The sequence below is a fragment of the Octopus sinensis genome, linkage group LG2 (genome assembly GCF_006345805.1).
Source record: "Octopus sinensis linkage group LG2, ASM634580v1, whole genome shotgun sequence".
NCBI lineage: Eukaryota > Metazoa > Mollusca > Cephalopoda > Octopoda > Octopodidae > Octopus > Octopus sinensis.
The window spans coordinates 39,609,569-39,629,821 of NC_042998.1; the positions used below are offsets into that span (position 1 = coordinate 39,609,569).

The window sequence follows — 20,253 nt, forward strand, 5'->3', positions numbered from 1 at the left end:
CTGCTAGAGATAGCAGTTATTCCTCTCTTTGCCAGTGATATATAGAAAAACAGTGTTATTTTTTTAACAAACTCGCTGGCTAATTGTGACATCAGTTCCGGTTTTGGTACTGTTTTTCAAAATATTGCTGGTTGGGGAGATGAGTCACTGCTATCTCTAGTGGTTGAGCATCCATCATTGACAAAACCACCGAAGGTCAAAATCATGTGATCTTGTGGTTTTGGTGCTGGAGATGGTAGGAATTTCTCACTGCTAGCAATATAAACAAGCATGCATTTTGCAACAAAAACCAGTATGAAACTTGGTATCTACTGCAGTATAATTTGTTCTAGCAGAACATTCATGTTTAAGTTCTTATTTGATGTCTTCTTTGATGGGTAACGTCTGATGTGACTTAAGGACTCTATATTATCTTTGTTCTTTCACTCATATAGTTCTTTTCTTGGCCGAATACTCTCCCTGTCACCAACTACTTTACAGGGTGTTGCTTTTTACACCACCAGCAACTAGAGAAGATTTCTGTGGTTGGGCTAAAGGCTCTTCTCTTCCCTGTATTATTGTCTTTGGAAGAGGTGCCTGCTGTGTGGCTTGGAAACTCCACATTTTCATTTGCTTATAGTATGATGTAGAGATGTAGGTGACAGGCAGACGTTCTTACTGAGAGCCATTAGTCTCAGGACTGATCTGGGATTAAACACTAGCAGTGAATCTATGATCATGTCCATATATGTCATTATGTAGTAATGACCAATGTTGAGTTCCATTTCCTTTTAATGAAAAATGGTTACAAGCATCTTTTTGATTTGATGGGTAACTGTTTACTGAGCTCTGTTCTACAATATTAAAGTTTACAGAATTTATATTAAATAATAATAAGCTAATTGATTTAGCTCTGTAAATTTGTCTGCAGCTGTAGTTGTTTATTATATAATATTAAATTCACATCAGGATCAATAAAATATGTACCAGTCTGGGGTCAATGTGAATGACTTGTCTCCTCTCCTGAACTTTTCTGGCCTTATGCCAAAATTTGAAACCAACATTAAGTTCACTGGATTTGTAACAAATACTCTTTAATAATTAGTTTAGTAGTAATAAATGCCCTGATGCAGTACCAGGCACTGGCTCTCATGGCTTCTGATTTGAACTGATTGCAAGTATTATCATGTACATTGTTTTGTCTTGGTATAAAAGATTGGCTACAACAAGTATTCTGCACAATACCACAGATTTGCTTGACCGTAACCAGTTGATTATGGCCTATGATATGTGTATCTCTGATGATGAGCAGAAGTAGTGCTTGGGCATCATAGCCATGTATTGAGAGGAATTCTTTGGGGTTTGAATTATTCACCTCTGGAAACATGGGTGTTTCATTCATCATCCTTAAACAACCTTTATTCAGAGACATTTTGGGTTAACTGGGCCCCACCTGCAAGGTTATGCATTGTTTATCTTGATATGAGGTCACCATGTTGCACACATGTGGTTGTGATGCATGTGCCTGGTGTAAAGTTATCAAATGGGTGGTCATGTTGAGTATATTCATCATTGCCCTCATCATTTAATGTCTGTTTTCCATGCTGGTATGGGTTGGATGGTTTGACAGAAAACTAGGGAGTTGCACTAGGTTCCAATCTGATTTGGCATGGTTTCTACACCTGTATGCCCTTCCTAACACCAACCACTCCAAGAGTGTAGTGGTTGCTTTTTATGTACCACCAGCATGGGTGCCAGTTATGAAACACTGGCATTAGCCACAACAATGATCTCACTTGGTTTGACAGATCTTCTCAAGCACGGTATATGGCCAAAGTTCAAAGGGTGCTTTTTATGTGCCACTGGCACAGGTGTCATTTATGTGTCTCTGCCATTGGCTACAACTATGATGTCATTTGGCTTGATGTGTCTTCTCAGGCACAGCCTACTACCCTACATTTGATGGGCTGCTTGTTACGTGTTACGACTGCGGTTTCACTTGGCTTGACAGGTCTTCTCAGTCATGGCATATTTGCCAAAGGTCTCGGTCAATTCATCACCTCGTCCTATGTCTTCCTGGGCCTACCTCTTGCACAGGTTCCCTCCACACTTGGAGATTGGCACTTCTTTACACAGCTGTCCTTGTCGTCCATATGCATCTCGGCAATCTCACCAGACCTACCTTTCAGTGTGCCTACATTGACAGTGCCAACTTTGAAAACTGGGGAAGGGATGTGGGAGGGAACATAGGAAATTGGGACAGTATTCAGCACCCGGGGAAAAGGTTTGGATTTCATATATTTATACCTTAGTGCCACTTTGATGACATGCATTGCTCTCTCAGTCAATAATAATAATAATCCTTTCTACTGGAAGCATAAGGCCTCAAATTTGGGTAAGTTGGCGGGAATCTATTACATCAATCCCAGTTCTTGGCTGGGATTTATTTTATCAAACCTGAAAGGATTAAAAACCTCAGTGAACCATGGCAGAATTTGAACAAAGACCATAAAGATGAATGAAATATGTCTAAGCATTTTGTGCAGCATGCTAGCTCACTGCCTTATTAATGATAATAACAATAATGAGATATGCATATAATATCACAGTTCTGTAATGTCTTTATTCTTGTCATTTGATTTTTGTGTGATTTGCAGTTTTCCATGTTTAAAAGTTACCGTTTTCTCTTCAGCTATGGAAGCTTTGACTGATATGACTGAACAATTGAATAAGATGTGTGAGGCTTCTCATCTGAATCCAGTAATCCAGCCCGAGATTGGAGAAGTTGTTTGTTGTAAATATTCAGGTAAGTTTTAGTTTCAAATAAATCAGGGTTGTTTTTTTTCCTTGTAAACTATTTGTTCTCAAGTGGGGACAGGAGCCTAGTAGAGTAAAAGAGGAATTAAAGGAGTCCATAAAAAGAAAAAAAAAATGGTTGAGCATACTGCTGTTGACTGAAATGATGTTTGTAGAAGTTAAAGTTAAGAAAATATCAAAAATTAAAGTTAATTCTCTGATTTCAGGAATTGTGAAATGTGTTAATGATGACAGCCATAACATAGGCAACTAGTTCCTCCTCTCTTGCATTGTTCCAAGCTGGCTGTGATCAGACGCATCCTAACCCTGTAAATATCAAGTATAACTTATGAGCTAGGAACAGTTGTGGCAAGAATTTAATGTTCTGCTAAAAACAGCATAATAGAAGTTGTATTTTGTGAAACAAAATGAATATTGCTCGTCAATAACCTGTTTAGATCAAACTAATAAATGTGGGACTTGTAAGTAAGTCTTGTTAATGAATTAACATTTCCCTCATAACAGACTCAATTTTTGGTTTTTTTTTAACAAATCGTCATTGTTTAACATCCGCCTTCCATGTCTGATCACAGCCAGCTTGGAACAGTGCAAGAGAGGAGGAACTAGTGAGGCTAAAGCTTTGTAACCACAAATGTTTCAACATTTTAATTCAATCCTGAATTACCATTTTGATTCATAATTCCGAATCGTTTGAAGATTTTATTTCATTGTTTTTACAGATGGAAAATGGTACCGAGCTAAAGTGATGGCAGCTTCCAAGGCAGAATTTTCTGTATTTTATGTTGATTTTGGTTGTAGTAGTAGAGTTACCCAAGACGAGATAATGCCTCTCACAGATGAGTTGGCAGAAATACCGATATTAGCAGCTCGATGTTCTTTGGCGGGTAAATACATTAAACTTTCTTTTAATTAATCCAAGATTTTATTTTGCATGATAATTTTTTCCCCTCTAAAACAATATTCATGTAATTAGGTTGGTTTACAAAATTCAGTTTTTTGTATGAATTTCTGAAGATCGGTCCTCACCACTTCATCCAATGTTTCCTTGGGTCTCCCTCTTACACAGGTGCTATCTACTTTCAGTGATTGGCACTTTATACACCTGTCTTCATTCATACACATCTCCTGTCCAAACCAACGGTTTTCTCTCTTGTATCTGATTCCTTTTATGCCCAACTTTTTTCTTAACAAATTGGTACTTTGTCGTCTGTGCACATTGATGTACATGCAATGGGGCTTACTACCTTTATTCCTCTCTAGTCTACACAAGGTTTCTGCATTCAGAGCCCATGTCTCACCACCATGGAGTATAGCTGTTCATATGCAAGCATCATACATTTTACCTTTCACTCAGAGAGTCCTTTTCTTGCCAACAGAGGTAAAAGCTCTTTCAGCTTCCTCCACCTTATTCTCATTCTAGAAATATTACTTTCAGAACTTCCTCCACCATTGCTAATTTGGTCACCTAGGTAACAGAGACTATCAATTACCTCAAGAGAGCCTTCTGGACAATTTGAAAGAGTCTAATTCTTGTGTGTCCTTAGTGTTTAATTATTCCTTTACATCTGTCACACAAGAAGACTACTTTATCTATTAACCCTTTCATTTCCATATTTCTAACCAAAATACACCCCTTATGTGTTTCAATTAATTTCTAACATAATCATAAATTTAGTCTGGTTTCATTAAACTTTTTTATTTATCAACATATTAATGTGATTTTTGGGAGATAATTTAACGAAAGGTTCTCAACCAACCCTATACCATAATTTTTGTCTCAAAGTGACTCGAATCAACAAAATACAAAATTATTAAAATTTTTGTTCAAACATCGCTATTGAAAATGGGTTATTAGCTAATATTCAATTGGGTATACAACAAAATTTTACTATAGAAGAGTTGTGCACATTACTGGATTCATCAGGTGAATTTAACCACACAAAAGACAGGTGTACCATAAAGGTATAAGTAAAACAAAAGACTGGAATTTGCCTGTGAAGAAAACTAGAAAACAAAATACACACACACTATCAACTAGATTAAATAAGCTCTCCCACATACATAGATACACAGAAATATACAATAATGATTTACAAAAGAAATTAATCAAAATTCATCACTCACCTTACAGGTAAATTAAAATTACACATAAAATAAAAATAAAAACGAAGTAAATTTGAAAATATTTATAAAATCAAATCACACATATATACAAATCAAACAATATTCCTATCATGAAAACTTGCACCCTGCTCTACATAATGCACATTGGAAAGTTGTTTCAACAGCCCTGCCACTAGGAGCTTTTGTTTTTTGATGAAGGCATTTGCAACGCTGCTTTTTTCTAATTTATGGAGATCGGCTGAATTCAGAAGGATATCCCACTGGCAGGCTTTGTTTTTTCTCCCTACAATTATTTTTTTTTTAGGAATAACCAGCTCTTAATTGTGTTGCTACATCTGCACAGAACTGAAGATGGTCACATCACTTTTGAGCCAATCCCAGTTTGGCATATAGTATAAGTGCATTAGTAATATTCACATTTACTATATACCAAACCAGGTATCGCCACCATTTATTCCCTGGTCTGCCAACTGGATAGGAAGACATCATCTGATTCAGCCGATCTACACCACCCATGTACCTGTTTTAATCGAGGTTCACAAACGGCGTGCCATTTTTATCCACATGTGGCTGTGCACAGGTAGACAGAAAATTGATCTGCCCCCTATCTCTGTATGCGGTCGCTGGCAAATTACCTTTCTGCTGTTGAATTTCACCTTTTATTTTTAATTTTGCTTTTTTTATATCCAACGGCAGTCATTTTCTGCTAGAGATCACTGTAGCACATGTATGTGTTGCCACAGTATCTAAATTCTCCACAAGTTTGACCGGACTGGAAAATCGGTCAAAAAATAATATATGGCTGTGATTATAGTATGGAAGTGATAAATTCCGAACCACATCATACCCTAAGCCATGTTGACTTACATAATTGTCTCATTTTCCAGTATAAAATTCAAATCCAGAGCAGTACCCAGGGTTTGATTCACAAATCTTCCACACTTTGATCCCCCATTTTGTGGCCTTTCCTGGCATATATTGTCAAAAACATATTCGGCCTTTATAGCCCACCATACCCTCATCAATAGATAAATATCTCCCTGGTTTATAAACTGTTTTATGTGTTTTGAACACAGTCAATGAGGGGTCTTATTTTAAATAAGGGATCAAAGTCTGGTTCTCCACATGCTGGTGTACTGCTTGTATCTCTTATTTGTAGATACTGAGTCAATTTTAAAAATTGTGTCCTCATCATTATACTTAAGACATATTCATCTCCAAAGGGTTCATCGCTACTCTAGTAATTTGTTATTCTGGGTAGCTTGCTAATGCCCATAATAACATTTATGGCAAAATATACCTTTATTTCATGTAAGCTTGTGGGAAACCACAAACTATTCTTTTTTTTGCTTTGTTTACTTTCAGCTTAACGGTTTGTTTCCGCTGTAATGATTTCAAATAAGCTCATAGGTAAAAGTAAAAGGAAATAGTCTAAAGCTTTGCTCTCCTGGGAAAGACTGTGACTTGGTCCAGTTTCTTCAGGAAAATCACTGAAAGAAACAGTTTTAAAATTTTTTACTCCATTCAGGTGCCAAGTCATTTTCTTTATTGCTGTCATCGGAGCTCTTGGATTCACTGCTTTCACTTTCGGAAAATGAAACATCAGATTCATAATCAAATACCATGTGTTTTTTTATTATTATTTTTATTTGTTTATTTTTTTTTTTTATAGCTATAGAGTTAGATTTATCAAGGTCTTCAGTGGAAAATCCTTCGAATTCTGACTTGCTGCTTGACAGAATGAAATTCATATCCATTCTTTGTTAGAATTACAAATTTTCAAAACACAGCAGGGACAAATTTGGAAAAAAAATCTCCCAAAATTCACAGAATTAAAATTACTCGTCAATCGTTGTACAAAACTGTAACTGAACTGTTTGCGCAGTATAATCACGTGTTTTCACGAATGTACTGAGATTTGCCCTGATATTCTCGTTTAAATATGAATATGTGATTACGGGCAGTTTTGGGTGGCTTTGGTAATGAAAAGGTTAATCTACTGTAATTCCACTGCTCCTCTTATGTGTCCATAGCTTACACTGGGTGCATTGAATGGAATTACTTCTAACTCTTTTCCTACATATTGATGGAAAGAGTCTTATCTGCTTTCTGTCTTTTCGTTTATTTAGGATTTGGCCAATCTTTTTATCCCTTGCCACGAATAATTCTGCAAAAATTAAACACTGAAATTCTTTTCCATTTCATTTAGGTGAATCAAAAGAAAAGTGGACAAAAGAGAAGCTCCTTCAACTTCGGGAACAACCAATCAATGTTGAAGTGGTTGGTGAAACTCTGAATTCTTACAGTATTGTCTTGGAGGAGGACTTTGAGGACGAGGACGAAAGGGCAACAAATTCTACATCACCATCAAATGAAAGTGTTTCTGGTAAGTTTCTGATTTCATTTTCCTTAGAAAAAGAAGAAATTCAAAGATTTGGTGATTTGAGACACAGTAAAAAGTCCAAATGTTTTCTGATGTCAAAATGGTTGGAAGAGGAGATCTTGTAGGCATTGTGTTGTTCAGATTCTCTATCAACGTACATAACTTACTCCAGTTCACTGATCAAAAGGCTTCGGTCTCCCTTTCATTAGTGATATAAAGGACAACTGGTTACTGAAAACATTTCATCTCCTAGATGTCATTGCGAATGACCAGATTGAGAACACAATTAACAAAGCCACCACCATTGCTCACAAGAAAGTATCTTGGAAAAATATCCATTTCCAGAACTCCTGGTCAAGGCTGGAGAGTACATCAGCCGAAACATGATAACAGCAAACAAGATAACACCTGTCTGTCCATTGTAAATAATGTATACAGGCATTGGATATTGAAACATTTGGAGCTGTGAGACCATATGTAATAGCAGCCAAAAGAAGTAATCTTTTGTTGGTAAAGATACTCTCACTGATGGGTTCAAGAGAGACAATGTTTAAAGCATTTGTCTTTCCCCTTCACTTACAATCTGGGTCTCCCACTAAATAGTCCTTAATTGCAGTTATAGATGTACAGGTGTTCAATATGAACATTAAGGGCCATTTCTGTCTGGGAAACAGAGAGGAACCCTAGAGTTTGTGACTCTGTTCTCTATCTTGCTGGGTGGAAAGCTTTAGGGAGACTTGTACTGTTGCACCCATGAAGGGTGTTGATGAGATACTCTGATTTATCTTACATACAAAATTAGTTTGAATCATCACCCTCCCCTTTCTAAGGGGGTTACAGCTATGTCTGATAGTTTTACTAACCCTAACACTAAGACAGAGTGTGACAGAAAAACCTGCTGTATCTCACACTGCCATTAATGTGGCACTTGTAACACTTGGCGGGTGTCTATGTGTTTCCTGTTGAACTGGTAAATCACTGTGTAGATGTAGTTCATTCTCATCATTTAACATCCGTTTTTCATGCTGGCATGGGTTGGATGGCTTGACAATGAGCTGGAAAGCTGTTCAGGCTCCATTGTTTTGACATGGTTTCTAAGGCTGGATGTTCTTCCCAATGCCAACCACTTTACACAGTGTACTGGGTGTTTTTAATGTAACACCAGCATAGGTGCTCTATACATAAAAGACAGGACAACAAATTAAAATAAACATTTTTTTTTTTTTGCAGCCAAAGAACTAATTCTCCAACAGATTGAAGAATTAAAGAAGAAGCTAGAATCAATGGATTAACAAACATTTTCCTCAACAACTCAAGAAATAGTTTGGGTTTTTTTTTTCTTCTTTCTATTCTCTTCCTTTCACCTGACTGAACTGATTCTAAGAAAATCATTCAGTGTTTCTTTATCATCCTGCTGCTATATTTGTCAATTTGTAGCTCAGTACAGGCTCAGGTAGTTTATTTTCTACAAGCACATCTAAAGTAACTATCAAATTTAAACTTGGTGCAATTATGTGATTTAGGATTCATTTAATATCGGAATCTTGTTGAAGCCCAACTCACGGGGCCTTCGTAACATTGAAATTTCTGTTCACACTATGATAATTCAGTGCAGTTGTAGTGAATGGTGGCTGATTATTTAGTGCATCCACAGTTCAAATCTGGTATGAATTTTGTTGACCATAGGTAATATATATCTTTAATATGGTCAAGATTTAGTGCAATCATACTAAACCTTACAATTATAAACATGCATGTGCATAAAATGCTCTTTATTGAATACACCATTTTAAAAAATTTACTAAATATACCAAATAATTCTTCAGTTAAGATAACTTGGTTTTTGCCATGATTTTTCTAAGTGGCTTTATCAAACTCTTACTGTTTTCCCTTTTTTTTATCAAAAAAAAAAAAAAGGGAAAGCAAATGGAAAGCTGACTCAGTTTCTCTGGCATCACCAGCTCCACCAGCATTTTGCTGTTTTAACGTTTGTAGTTCAAATGTAAAATCATTAATGTTAACGGCGACAATATTGTATGGTTGACAAACATTTCATCAATTCAAATGTTGTCTGGCGTGAATGTTAAACAGAGGAATGGCACAACCAGGTCAACTTGTCTGCCTGGGTGCATTGCATTATGGGAATGATGCTAGAGTTTGAATAACCTAATGTGTCATAGGAAATAGACTCAAACAGTTATATATTTTCCTTTTGACAACTGCATTTGGGTATGTAAGGCTACTTGATATCACAATACAGGCATAAATCAGCAATCTAGTGAAGTGAGGAAAATTAAACAAAATTTTAATACGAAGACCTGATAAGATAATTAAATGGTCACATCCAGTTTCTCTCAGATTACCAATGTCCTGGATATTTTCCACAGCTTTTAGCTGTTTATTCACTTTGTTAGGAGTTTGTATAACTGTTATATTAAAGATTGCATATTTAATGAGTGGCTGTGCTGTCACCAACTCACTGTAGTTTTTGGATAAACATATTGCATATTCCTTTAAAACATTTGTAGAGATAAAAATGCCAAAAAACAGGTGAGAAGGGAAATGCAAAAGTAGTGTCTGGCTGGAATGGTTTTCAAAATGCATTCATCAACTTTGTTTTTACTGTCCACCTGTTAAATGTATGACACGTACAGTAACTGGTTACAGTTAAGTCTATAAGTGATAGTTGATGGGCAAAACTAAAGATTGTTGAAATAGTCAACATTATGTTTGATGCTGCTCATTTATTGGGCAACAGTAAACACTAAAGATTTCTTTTTGAAGTCAGGTTAAGGTTTGATATAACCCAGACACAGTTTTAAAAGTTCAGTTAGAATATTAAGGTCAGATTGAGGAGTGATTTAAAAGGTTTTGTGGTAAAAATTTACTCTGTTCTCATGAGACAGTCAAGTAGAAGCTGGTTTCATTTTAAATGTAGTTTTATTTTCTTCAGCAAAACTTTTCTGGTGTAATGAGAGAACTTCACTGAATTATTCTGCTGCCTAAAAAAGCTTTTGATGCTCTGGGGCATTAGCAGATTTGTGGCTAAAACCGTTCAATTTACACAGCATAATGTATTTTAGTAACAATTCTTTTGCAACTAAAGGATTATGTCCTGGGCATGAGTTTCAAATTTCATCATTGCATCTGATAAGTTTTCTGATAATTTCCATGTTATTCTCAGTCATTAACACTGTCCATTGAAAGTAAATAATTAAATATTTTTTAATTAGGTCTTAAAGATCATCACAAATATCAGTGATGTCACATAAAATGTTCATTTTGTTTCAATATTACATTGAGATTGGAGGATTGTATATTAGTGGGGTTAATTATTTAGTATGAATTGTTGGTTAGTTATGAATTTTTTTTTTTATCTGTTTAAAGAGCAACTTTAGAAGAAGGTGCTTGCAAACTGGAAAGAAACTGAATAAAGCTGACCCCAGGGCTAATATTAATTTCCGGTTGAAGTTTCTTTCTAATTCTTAGTCAGATTTTCTATTTTCCAAGACAGTGTTCTTCACTCTGTATGCTGTACACTAAAACTATCCTGGATTCTGGTGTTTTTCTTTATCTTATTTTTGATAGAAGATATTTCTCCATTTACTCGAGCCATTTTGAAAGACATGTATCATGTTACTGGTTGAAAAAAAGGAAAACTTTGCTATTTTTCTTGACAAAGAATAGAAAGTGATCCCCTGACAAAACAAGTTTCACGTTTTGATCTTCAGTTGTTCTTGTCGTCTCAGTTCACATGAACCTAACAACTTTGTTCCAAGAGAAAGTCTCGAGTTCTGTGGTAAGCAAAGTTTGCTACTTGTTTTAGACCAAGTTAACTTTGGATCATTAATTTCTTGTCCCGGTGAGAAAAGTATGAATCCCACAAATATTTCATTTCTAAATTTATTTGGAGGAGAGAATTGTCCAAAACTTAGTTCTTTTAATGTGACGAATGCTGCAAAGGAATTGGAATGATGCTGGCAGCAGCCACCACATAGTTACAGTTGCTTGCACTGTTTATGGAAAGTGCAGGTGTTGTATCAATTGCTCGTTCATCAGTGCTTTATCTATGACATTAAAAGTTTATGCAAAAATATTAGATTTTAATCATTCTGTTTGGATAAGCTTCTTAATATGTCCAGGTGAGGCTGAATTCCTTTTCTGCTACCTGCAGCTGAGGCAACTTGTTCTGATATGGAGAAAACATCAGCCATTGCAACCTTTCAGTGAGGTTTCTCTCAAGGTAGACTGCAGCCATACATTTAAACAATATCACTTCATTGAACTGTAGTGTTTTTTCTAGAGCAATAGGCCATCACTGCAGCTGGTGTGTGTATGTATTGCTGAAATCATTCACTTTCCTTACCCAAGTCCATTTGAAAAAAAATTGGATTTTGTGTCACAGAAAATGTTTATCAAATTCTGAGTTACCAGTTTGCTTGTCTGCTGCTTTTTTTATTTTTTATTTTTTAAAAATTGGAATGTAGTTACATTTTACAATTATCTCTATTTTTTGCAAAATTGATTTTTGTCAACAGGAACAAACTGTTCATGACTTCTTATTCTACTTAATGCAAATTGTATTTCCACTAATAATAATAATAATATAACATCAGTAATGTTAAAAGCAACCTATCTTTTATAATTTCCTGATTCCAGACATTCTGGGGAAAGCATTTGAGATTTTCATCAATGGCTGAACTCTGGAGGTTTTTAGTGGTGCAATGTCAGTTTTTCCTTGTCCACAAAAACCTTTTAATTTCTGAGTGGTTTCATTGGTGCACTGTTAGGGCCTTCTGAGGAATTTATTGTTAAAACACCTAAAAATCTTCTGGCAGCAGTAAATTAGTGCAACCACAAGGCTCTGAGCAGATGCTTTGGTTTGGCCAGTTGACAAAGAAAATCTTGGCTTTTCTAAAGTGATTGAGCTGGTTCCAAGAGATGCAAGTGTGTTTATAAAATTTTTTCCTAGATGTTATCTGGATTACTCTACATGCATTACAAAATGTCTGGAGTTCTTTCTTATAGTTAAACATTCACAGAGTAGTAGCAGTGATTGGTCAAGTTAGCTGACCTTGCTATGAATATTTCTCTGGTTCCTCTTTGGGGAAAATTTTTCTTTCATTTTCACGAAGCTGAAAAATGGGGAGAATTCTAACTTGCTTTTCTTTATAGCTATGAAAGATCTTTTATCTATGTGTGTGGTGGGGGGAGAGAATATTTTAAACGGGACTTTTTAGAAAGGAAAATCCTTTGATTCTTTTGGTCCTCATTGCTGCACAGTGACGCACAGTCATTGTATATCTTGACACAAATTTGAATGTGGAAAATTGCTTGCAAAAATTAGATTTTTGCGAGCTTTACCAAGTCCAGTTCAGCTGGAAGGTTCTATCGAGACATTCCCTTAATGTTTACTGATTTCAGAACAATTAAACAATTCCAAGCATATTTTTGATGCCAGCAAAAATCTGTTTTTGTTTCACTGCGAATTGGATGAACTTTGTCCTGGCATGTTTAATAATTTAGTTATAAATTATAGTTAAATTTATGGAACTGATCTGGCACTTTATTATGAGAAATGTTTCTGTTCAGAAAGTTTTGAAAAATACTGAAAATAAATGTTTCAAAATTGTAAGATCATTTAATATCAAAGAAAGTTGTATCACCTCCCAGGAGAACCACAAAAACCATGTGCTGACAAAGTCTCTCCCATTTTACACTGTAGAGGCCTCATCTAAGGAAGTCTATACATCTTATATAGACTTTTTCATTTCTTGGGCAAAATGAAGGCCACCACACAGGTATTTTTTGATTGAATTGAGGCCAGGAGAACATAACTTTAATGTTAAGGCCCTTCAAATCAGTTTCACTTTGTATGCGATAGATTGGAGCATTGTTGGCCCCAACAATTCTTTCACCTTATGGAAGCAAGGTATCAGAAAAGACAAATACATGCCAGCATTAAGCTGCGTGGAAATGGTTTTCTAAATGGTCTAAAAGCTGGACAAACCATTTCCGTCACTTTGTGCAAATCATGCCAAACCAATTTTTTCTCATCTGACCACAGTCACAGACTTCCATCTGTGTTCTGAACAATTCAATCTTTGCTTTTTGGATTTTTTTCTTTTGGTCTTGAAAATCTTAGGTTCGGTGAGTTCTTCAGTTCCCTCTACACAGCCCATCATGACAGTTTTAAGAAATGTTGGATTTTCTGTCACCTAATTGTTGGCTGCTCTTCTAATGACTAACTCCTTTCTTGTAGATCTTTTGACTGCACAAAAAAATGTTGCTAATTGCTCTCATAAAATGCCTCAGTTGAGTTGCTGTTTCTTACTGACTCAACTTGTCTGAATGACCTCAAGTTGTGATAGTTGTTTATCTTGTGACATGGTTGAAATCTCTTTAGAAATAAAATACAACTTTCTTTGTTTACTACAAATAATTATTAAAGTGTTATCCAAGTGTCAAAAAGAAGACAAAAAAAGTTTATATATTTTAGCAAAATTACCTTGGTTGTGCAGCATTTTATGCTGTGGTTTTATAACATTTATTTGCAGTGTTTTTAAAACAAAACGGAAATTAATAAATATAAACTTTCTTGAAATAAATGATCAATTCCAAATAACTCATGAAAAGCAGCATATTCTCTTTACAAGTTCAAAATTGAGTTGGTGTCACAAAACACGCACCATGCTGTGTAGATCAAGGTGGTTTTATTTTTTATTACTGCCTTACAAAGATCTTAATGCAGTTTTTTGCTGTTTATGTCATGTCACAGCAGCTTGAGACTAAATGCCGTGATTTTTATGGCTTTGGGAAAGATTTTTACTGAAATTTTAGGCTTGCTTGTGAGAATCTTTCCCTCTTCTTTTACAGCCTGAGTTCTTCTAAAATTCCATCTTCCTTTTTAGACCAACTCAAATTGTCTTGTAGTGACACTAACACACAATCCAATGAAGGATCCTCAACTCAGCTGATTGACTAGCTAAAAATAACAGCAAAATTTCCCCCAAATTCACACTTGACCATCTTAGATAATATAATCCAAGATAGCCTTAACAAAAAACATGGAGTGATCACAACAGGACTACATTTTTAATTGTGGGCCTACTCAGTTCAAGTTTCCAAAACGGAAACTTAGGGAAATTTACTTGTCTAAGTTCATTCACGAGGAAATTTCCCAGGGGAAACCTTTCCAATATTAAGGGGCTGTTGAGAAAAGCTAACAATTTTGGTTAACTAACCAAGCATCTAGTAAGGTCAAAATTAGATGGATATTCTTAGTGATTTAATTTTGTTATTCATAGGACCCAGTGACTAGTTTTTTTATTGCTTTCTTTGAAGTGTGTGTGACTTTTTCAGTACAAATGGATTATTTTTGCTTAAAATATTTGCTGGTGCTGCTATTTGTAACAAATGTTAGAATTTGAAAATAAAACATCTTTCAAATAAATTTGTATTTGTATCTTTTTCTGATACCAACAGCACTCTACAAATGGAATTCTGTTCTAACCAAATTGCCTGCACCTCTTGAACAACTAAGTTAAACGTTCAGTTAATAAAGGAAACCAATTTTTCCCATTATACAGACCTCAACAAATTAAACTGCTAGCTGAGCCTGAGTGAGATTTTAGAACTAGTATCTTTATTGGTCCTGGATATACCCAAGACCATAGCAGTGACTAACAGGAAAATCTAAAAATACAATAACTGACTGGTACTTTTGTAACAAAGTTCATCTTGTTTCAAGAGGGTTGAGAATTGAAATTTCATTCTATGGAAATGTTATAACAAAATGTCACCTGTCAATGTAGGCATTGAACCAGGCTGGACTTTTATGTTTAGCATACTCTTAGAAAAGAGGACTGCCATTGGGTTTTCCAGCCAGTTGTAACTTAAAAACAAACAAAAATTTGAAAATAATCTAAATTTATTATTTAAAAAATTAAACCCAAACAGCCAAACAGGTATTTCAACTACGTGCTTTCTTTGATGGAGGTTCATCACTTTTTGAAGATCCAACATTTTCGACCTGAATAATTAAAACAGAAAGGTTTTACGATTTGGCAAAGAAGTTCTTTTGTAACAACACTCTTTATCGAAATGGAACTATCAAAAGGTAAAAAGCTAAATACTTTATCCATATGCTGCTACCCAACTTAGGTATTTATACTGGTAAGACTAGTGGAAAGGTGAGAAGCGTTTTGTGGGTGTTTTGGTAATTCTGTTGGGTTGGGGAAATCAAGTGGGAGATAGAAGAATGGGATCTTGAATTTGTTTTGAGTCTGAATCTTTCATGAATTACTGATTGTGTTGTATGAGGGATGTGTTAAGACTTGTCCATGATGGATAGAGGTATTTAACAAAACTGGCAGAGAGCTAAAAGGCAGTTTGCTGTTTATGAAGAGTCTGGAGAGGTGGGCATCTTTGGTGTGTTGTCTAGTGAGACAGTAACTGGGAGAGACTGAGTTTAGTAGTGATTAGTGGTACTAATCACTGCTGAGAGTTAACGACTGAAAAACATTTTTGGTGTGTGGAAACCAAGAAGAGTTGTGAAGATTGAAAAGATGTGGCATGCAATACTCATTACAAGATTAGAGAAGGAGACTTTGGGCTAGCACAAAGTATTTGTGGCTGATATTCAGGCGAGAGTAGAATGTCTGTATGTCCTGGTACTGTCACTGCAGATTGTAGCCTGGATAGCAAATATACACTAAACATATAGGAGAAGAGGTCTTGGAGAGAACTGGTGTATCGGTGAGAAGGAGGTAAGGGAATTCTCTGGTGTTAAAGAGGGAAATGCTGAGAATTGTAATGTCTACATCAATCCTGGATGTTTGTGACATTGGAGGGAATTCTGAAACAGAAGTTACATCCTCCTATGATTGTAAACCTTTGGAATATCTAGTGTTAGGTATTACTATCTCGTTTCACTTGCACTTGCTATAAACTGGGAAAGAGAATAGCTGGAACCTCCACAAAACATAGCCCTTGGTCAACTGGTAGTATTAAATCAGACAGCTTGTAGAGCTTAATACCTATCAGCTATAGAATGTCTGAAGTAGGACTGCAGGATCATGGCTAGAAGAGCTTTTATCATAGGTTTCATTCAATAATGATTAACCTGGGGCTTAAATAAACAATTTCCTGCTCCAGCAATTGAAGTAACTGCGGAAGAATAGTGCTAAGCTTCACAGACAGGAAACTACATTGTGTGGATCCTGCCGATTTGTGTCGGCCAGACATAGCTTTGAAACGATCACTTTGATATTTATTAGGATAATTTTGATAACACTGGCAAAAGCCTATGATGATAAGGGTTTCTGATTTGGGCAGAAGCTCAACAATTTTACTGGGGTGCAGATTTGTTGAAAGCATCAACCTTGGTACTCTAATCAAAGCCAGACAGGGGACAAAAGGAAGGGCATTTGCCAGAACAGTTAATACCAAGCATCTTGCCTGATGCTTGAACAATTTTGCCAATCCAAACAATAATTATCCTTTCTACTTCAGGCACAAGACTTGAAATTTTTTTTGGGGGGGGGGGGGGGTTCAATTACATCAACCCCGGTGTTTAACTGGTACTTATTTTAATGACCCTGAAAGATGAAAGGCAAAGTAGACTAGAGCAGCTTTTAAACTCAGAATTTTTATGATTTGCTAAAGATTCTGCCTTAATTTCTAAAAAGATGCAAAATTACAAATTGGAAGAAACAATGAATTTCTAATGAACCCAGCCATCTGAAGTATTGAAAGGATGAGAAAAGCAAAGAAAACCCAGAAGCAATTTGAACTCAGGAATGTAAAACAGTCTCGACAAGATGCTGCAACACATTTTATTTGATGCTCTACCGATTCTATTATACCAAATCCCTCCTACAAGTTTTCCATGTAAAACATTTTGAATTCAATACAAAACCATGAGTTCTTTTATTTACCTGCTTATTGGCTGTGCTTCCTTTGTTCTCATCATCTTCACTGTCATCTTCGCTGTTACTCATTTCTTGCAGAACTGCACGCACTACAGCTCCATTGATGCGGAAATCCCTGGCTACACTTGGCTTCACGTGTTCCATGAGATTAACCTGTACACGTGTCAAAAAAACAAAAAACATTTACCACTTTGCTAGTTTTTTTCTCTTTCACAGAATCTTTTGTTCTCATCATCTAAAATGCTTTTTGTTTCTTTCATTGTCATATTGTTCTCATTAAATCTACCGATCTTTCATGGCACCATCACTAGTGAAGATTTCAACTTGCAAGACTAAAAGGCCTCCAAGACCGAGAAGAAACAAATGGGTTTAGGTGTGAGGGAGAGAGACAATAGAGCAGCAAGGGATGGAGTCTGTAAGAAGGACCTAGTGTGATAGGGGAAACACAGATGAAATGGTGGGGTGGGAGAGAAAGAGAGGTAAGGAGTGCAGCTGTGAGAACACCTTAATCCATTTGTTAGGGTTCTTTCTGCACAGTCTATCACCATTTGGTGTGGCCATTTATCACCTCATTTGTTGGGTTCAGCATCTTAAGATCAGCTTTCATCATGAGTGGGTATGTGTATATGCCTAAGACTATTAAGAACATAGAGCCACATGTGTAAGGATTAAATTTGTCTGAGTACACTGTTGGTGACTGACGAGCCCAACCCTTGGCCCCTAGATATTGCAGACTAAGCTTTCCCCATTCACTACATTGAATGCTTCTGAGCAGTTTGTTTCAATTCTGCAGGAAAAACATCTGTTTTTTTGGAAAATACCTACTCTTTCTCTTACTTGTTTGGCAGCAATAACAAACATTGCTTCCCCAATTGTCCTCCCATATTTTACATGCCTCTAACATGGACTTAACATAATCCTTAAATTGTAGTCTTGGTTGTGCATTCCACAAACAAGTTCACCATGCAGCATCTGCTAAAAGGGATCTTTTGATCTTTCATCCGAACAACATGTCCAGTCCAATGTAAACAATGCTTGGACATCGTCATATCAGCTTCCCTCAAGACCTCTGTGTCTGGAGTCTGCAAGGACCAGCTAGTAGTTAGAATACAACTCAGACATCTCTGAGTTACAGGAAAGACTTTTGCATGATTCCTGTAAAGGGTCCATGTCTCACGTTAGTAAAAATGTGACATCAGCATGTGGATGGTCTACAGCAACTTTTGTTTGCCTTGTGATACCATGTTGGGACCAGACTTGAGACTCAAGAGAGCCCCAAAGGAATCATTTGTCTTCTGAAGCCTTAAAGGTATTTCCCCATTTAAGTGTCAAGAACAGGTGAGTGTGCTGTGCACATAAACAAACTTGTCTACCACTTTCAGGACTGTTCCTTTGCCTAAGGTAGATGGTTTCACATTTGGATTTTCTGGCACATTACAACAATCTTTTTAATTTGATGCCTCTGTAATTGCTTCTAAGGTAGCTCCCTCACTCTTGTAGTGACTGACTATAGGGTGACTAAACTGTATTCTACTCCACCAGATATCTTCCTCATGCTGTAAGACATTGGCAGACCTCTTCCTTTCTGCTTCTTCCCTAGCCAGATAAACCTAATGCCTAGCTTCCCTTTTAGCTACCTCCACTCTTTCTAAACTCATCTATTTTCATTTGTGGTCCTGTCAACCTCACTGTTACACTAACATATTGCCCTTGCTCTGGCAGAAACTGCTGCAGCCACAGATTTAGACTGTGAACGGAAGTGTGTGTGTTGTGTATATGCTTCGATGTCATTGTTATTTTCCACTTTGAAAACAGTTCTTGACTGTGAATTAAGCTTAAAAGAAAGGGGGAGGGGGTGAATGGAAACTATTTAAAACAGAAAAGATCTGTTGATAAACTGAAAAGCAACAGCTTCTCTTAATTCCATAAATTATTCCATTATCTTTAGACACTTTTGAATATAGCAATCAGGAGGAAAAAGCCTAAAATTTCTTACATTTTGTAAAGAGAAAATGGAGGGGGAAAACAAACGAACATGAAAAATAAAAACATTAAAATACACAATATAAACTAAAACTGATCACCAATAAGTGATGAGATGGAATCGATCTCCATGAGTACTTGAAATATGTCTCAAGAGCAGAGAGATGAAATGAAAATCTATATTAATAAAGGACTAAAAATGCCATGGTCATCATTATGATCACCTGGTGTCAGGTTTGCCTGACAAAATGATGATGGTGTAGTGATGACAGCACTCGTCTATGGAGTCCCCAGTTTGTGGATAGGGGAATGGCCTGTAGATAGCTGCAAATTCTCAATAAGCAGTGCCAGATAAAATTACGAGTTGTCCTTTGGTAAGGCACAGTGCCTGTTGACCACCCTACCAGGGTTACAGTGAAATCGTGAAAATGCCATTATCATTGGAATGCAGGATAGTGGTTGGGAACAGTAATGTAAGACTTTGGATTTCTTCCATTTTACAGAACGAATTACACTTTTATGAATCTTGGTCTGGGAAACATTTCAGTTTGATTTGCACTGCAATTGTCTGTAAGACCTATGACCCTAGTTGAGAAATTAGGGATTGAAAGACAGACAAGTCAAGGGATATACCAACTGATTGTTAACGGACAGTTATAGTGAGGGTTTGAACAGGTTAGAGGTGCATAAAGGACATTTTAATGCCTTAGTAGTAATAATATTTAAAATGAACTTTAATAACTTTGTGTTCTTAACTTACACTGCAGTGTGGTTACTTGTGACAGATTTAAAAAAAAAAGTATACAAGGCAATTGTTTGGATATTAAATGATTAATTCTATTTCAATGTACTGCATTCCGCAGAAACTTTACCAACCTTGCATTGATAAGAACACAAATTAAAACTCAATGTAAATCATAAGTTGGCATTTGATGACTGCATGTAAGGCAGCAGGTCTCAACTGGGGTCGTCCACAGAAGAATTTGGCTGCTAAAGATTCTGTACAATAATTGTTATACTTCTACAATACAATTT

At 36.1% G+C, this 20,253-nt stretch overlaps 2 protein-coding genes across 6 annotated transcripts in view; one reads left to right on the forward strand and one right to left on the reverse strand.

Annotated features, from left to right (window-relative positions):
* The window catches only part of LOC115222637 (tudor domain-containing protein 1), a 53,800-nt gene extending 40,041 nt beyond the window's left edge, over nt 1-13,759 (forward strand). For all 5 annotated transcript variants that reach the window (XM_029792954.2, XM_036512277.1, XM_036512286.1 and 2 more), the window contains 4 exons: nt 2,672-2,785; nt 3,516-3,680; nt 7,130-7,306; nt 8,534-13,759. In XM_029792954.2, the coding sequence (XP_029648814.1) occupies nt 2,672-2,785; nt 3,516-3,680; nt 7,130-7,306; nt 8,534-8,595 (518 nt within the window). In that variant the 3' untranslated portion in view covers nt 8,596-13,759. The remainder of the gene's footprint in view (nt 1-2,671; nt 2,786-3,515; nt 3,681-7,129; nt 7,307-8,533) is intronic.
* Nucleotides 13,760-15,215: 1,456 nt separating this feature from the next.
* Nucleotides 15,216-20,253, reverse strand: part of LOC115231813 (Fanconi anemia group I protein) — a 93,649-nt gene continuing 88,611 nt past the window's right edge. Inside the window, exons 32-33 of the mRNA XM_029801749.2 lie at nt 17,242-17,388; nt 15,216-15,335 (exon numbers count right to left, since the gene is read on the reverse strand). Coding sequence (XP_029657609.1) covers nt 15,276-15,335; nt 17,242-17,388 — 207 coding nt within the window. The 3' untranslated portion in view covers nt 15,216-15,275. The remainder of the gene's footprint in view (nt 15,336-17,241; nt 17,389-20,253) is intronic.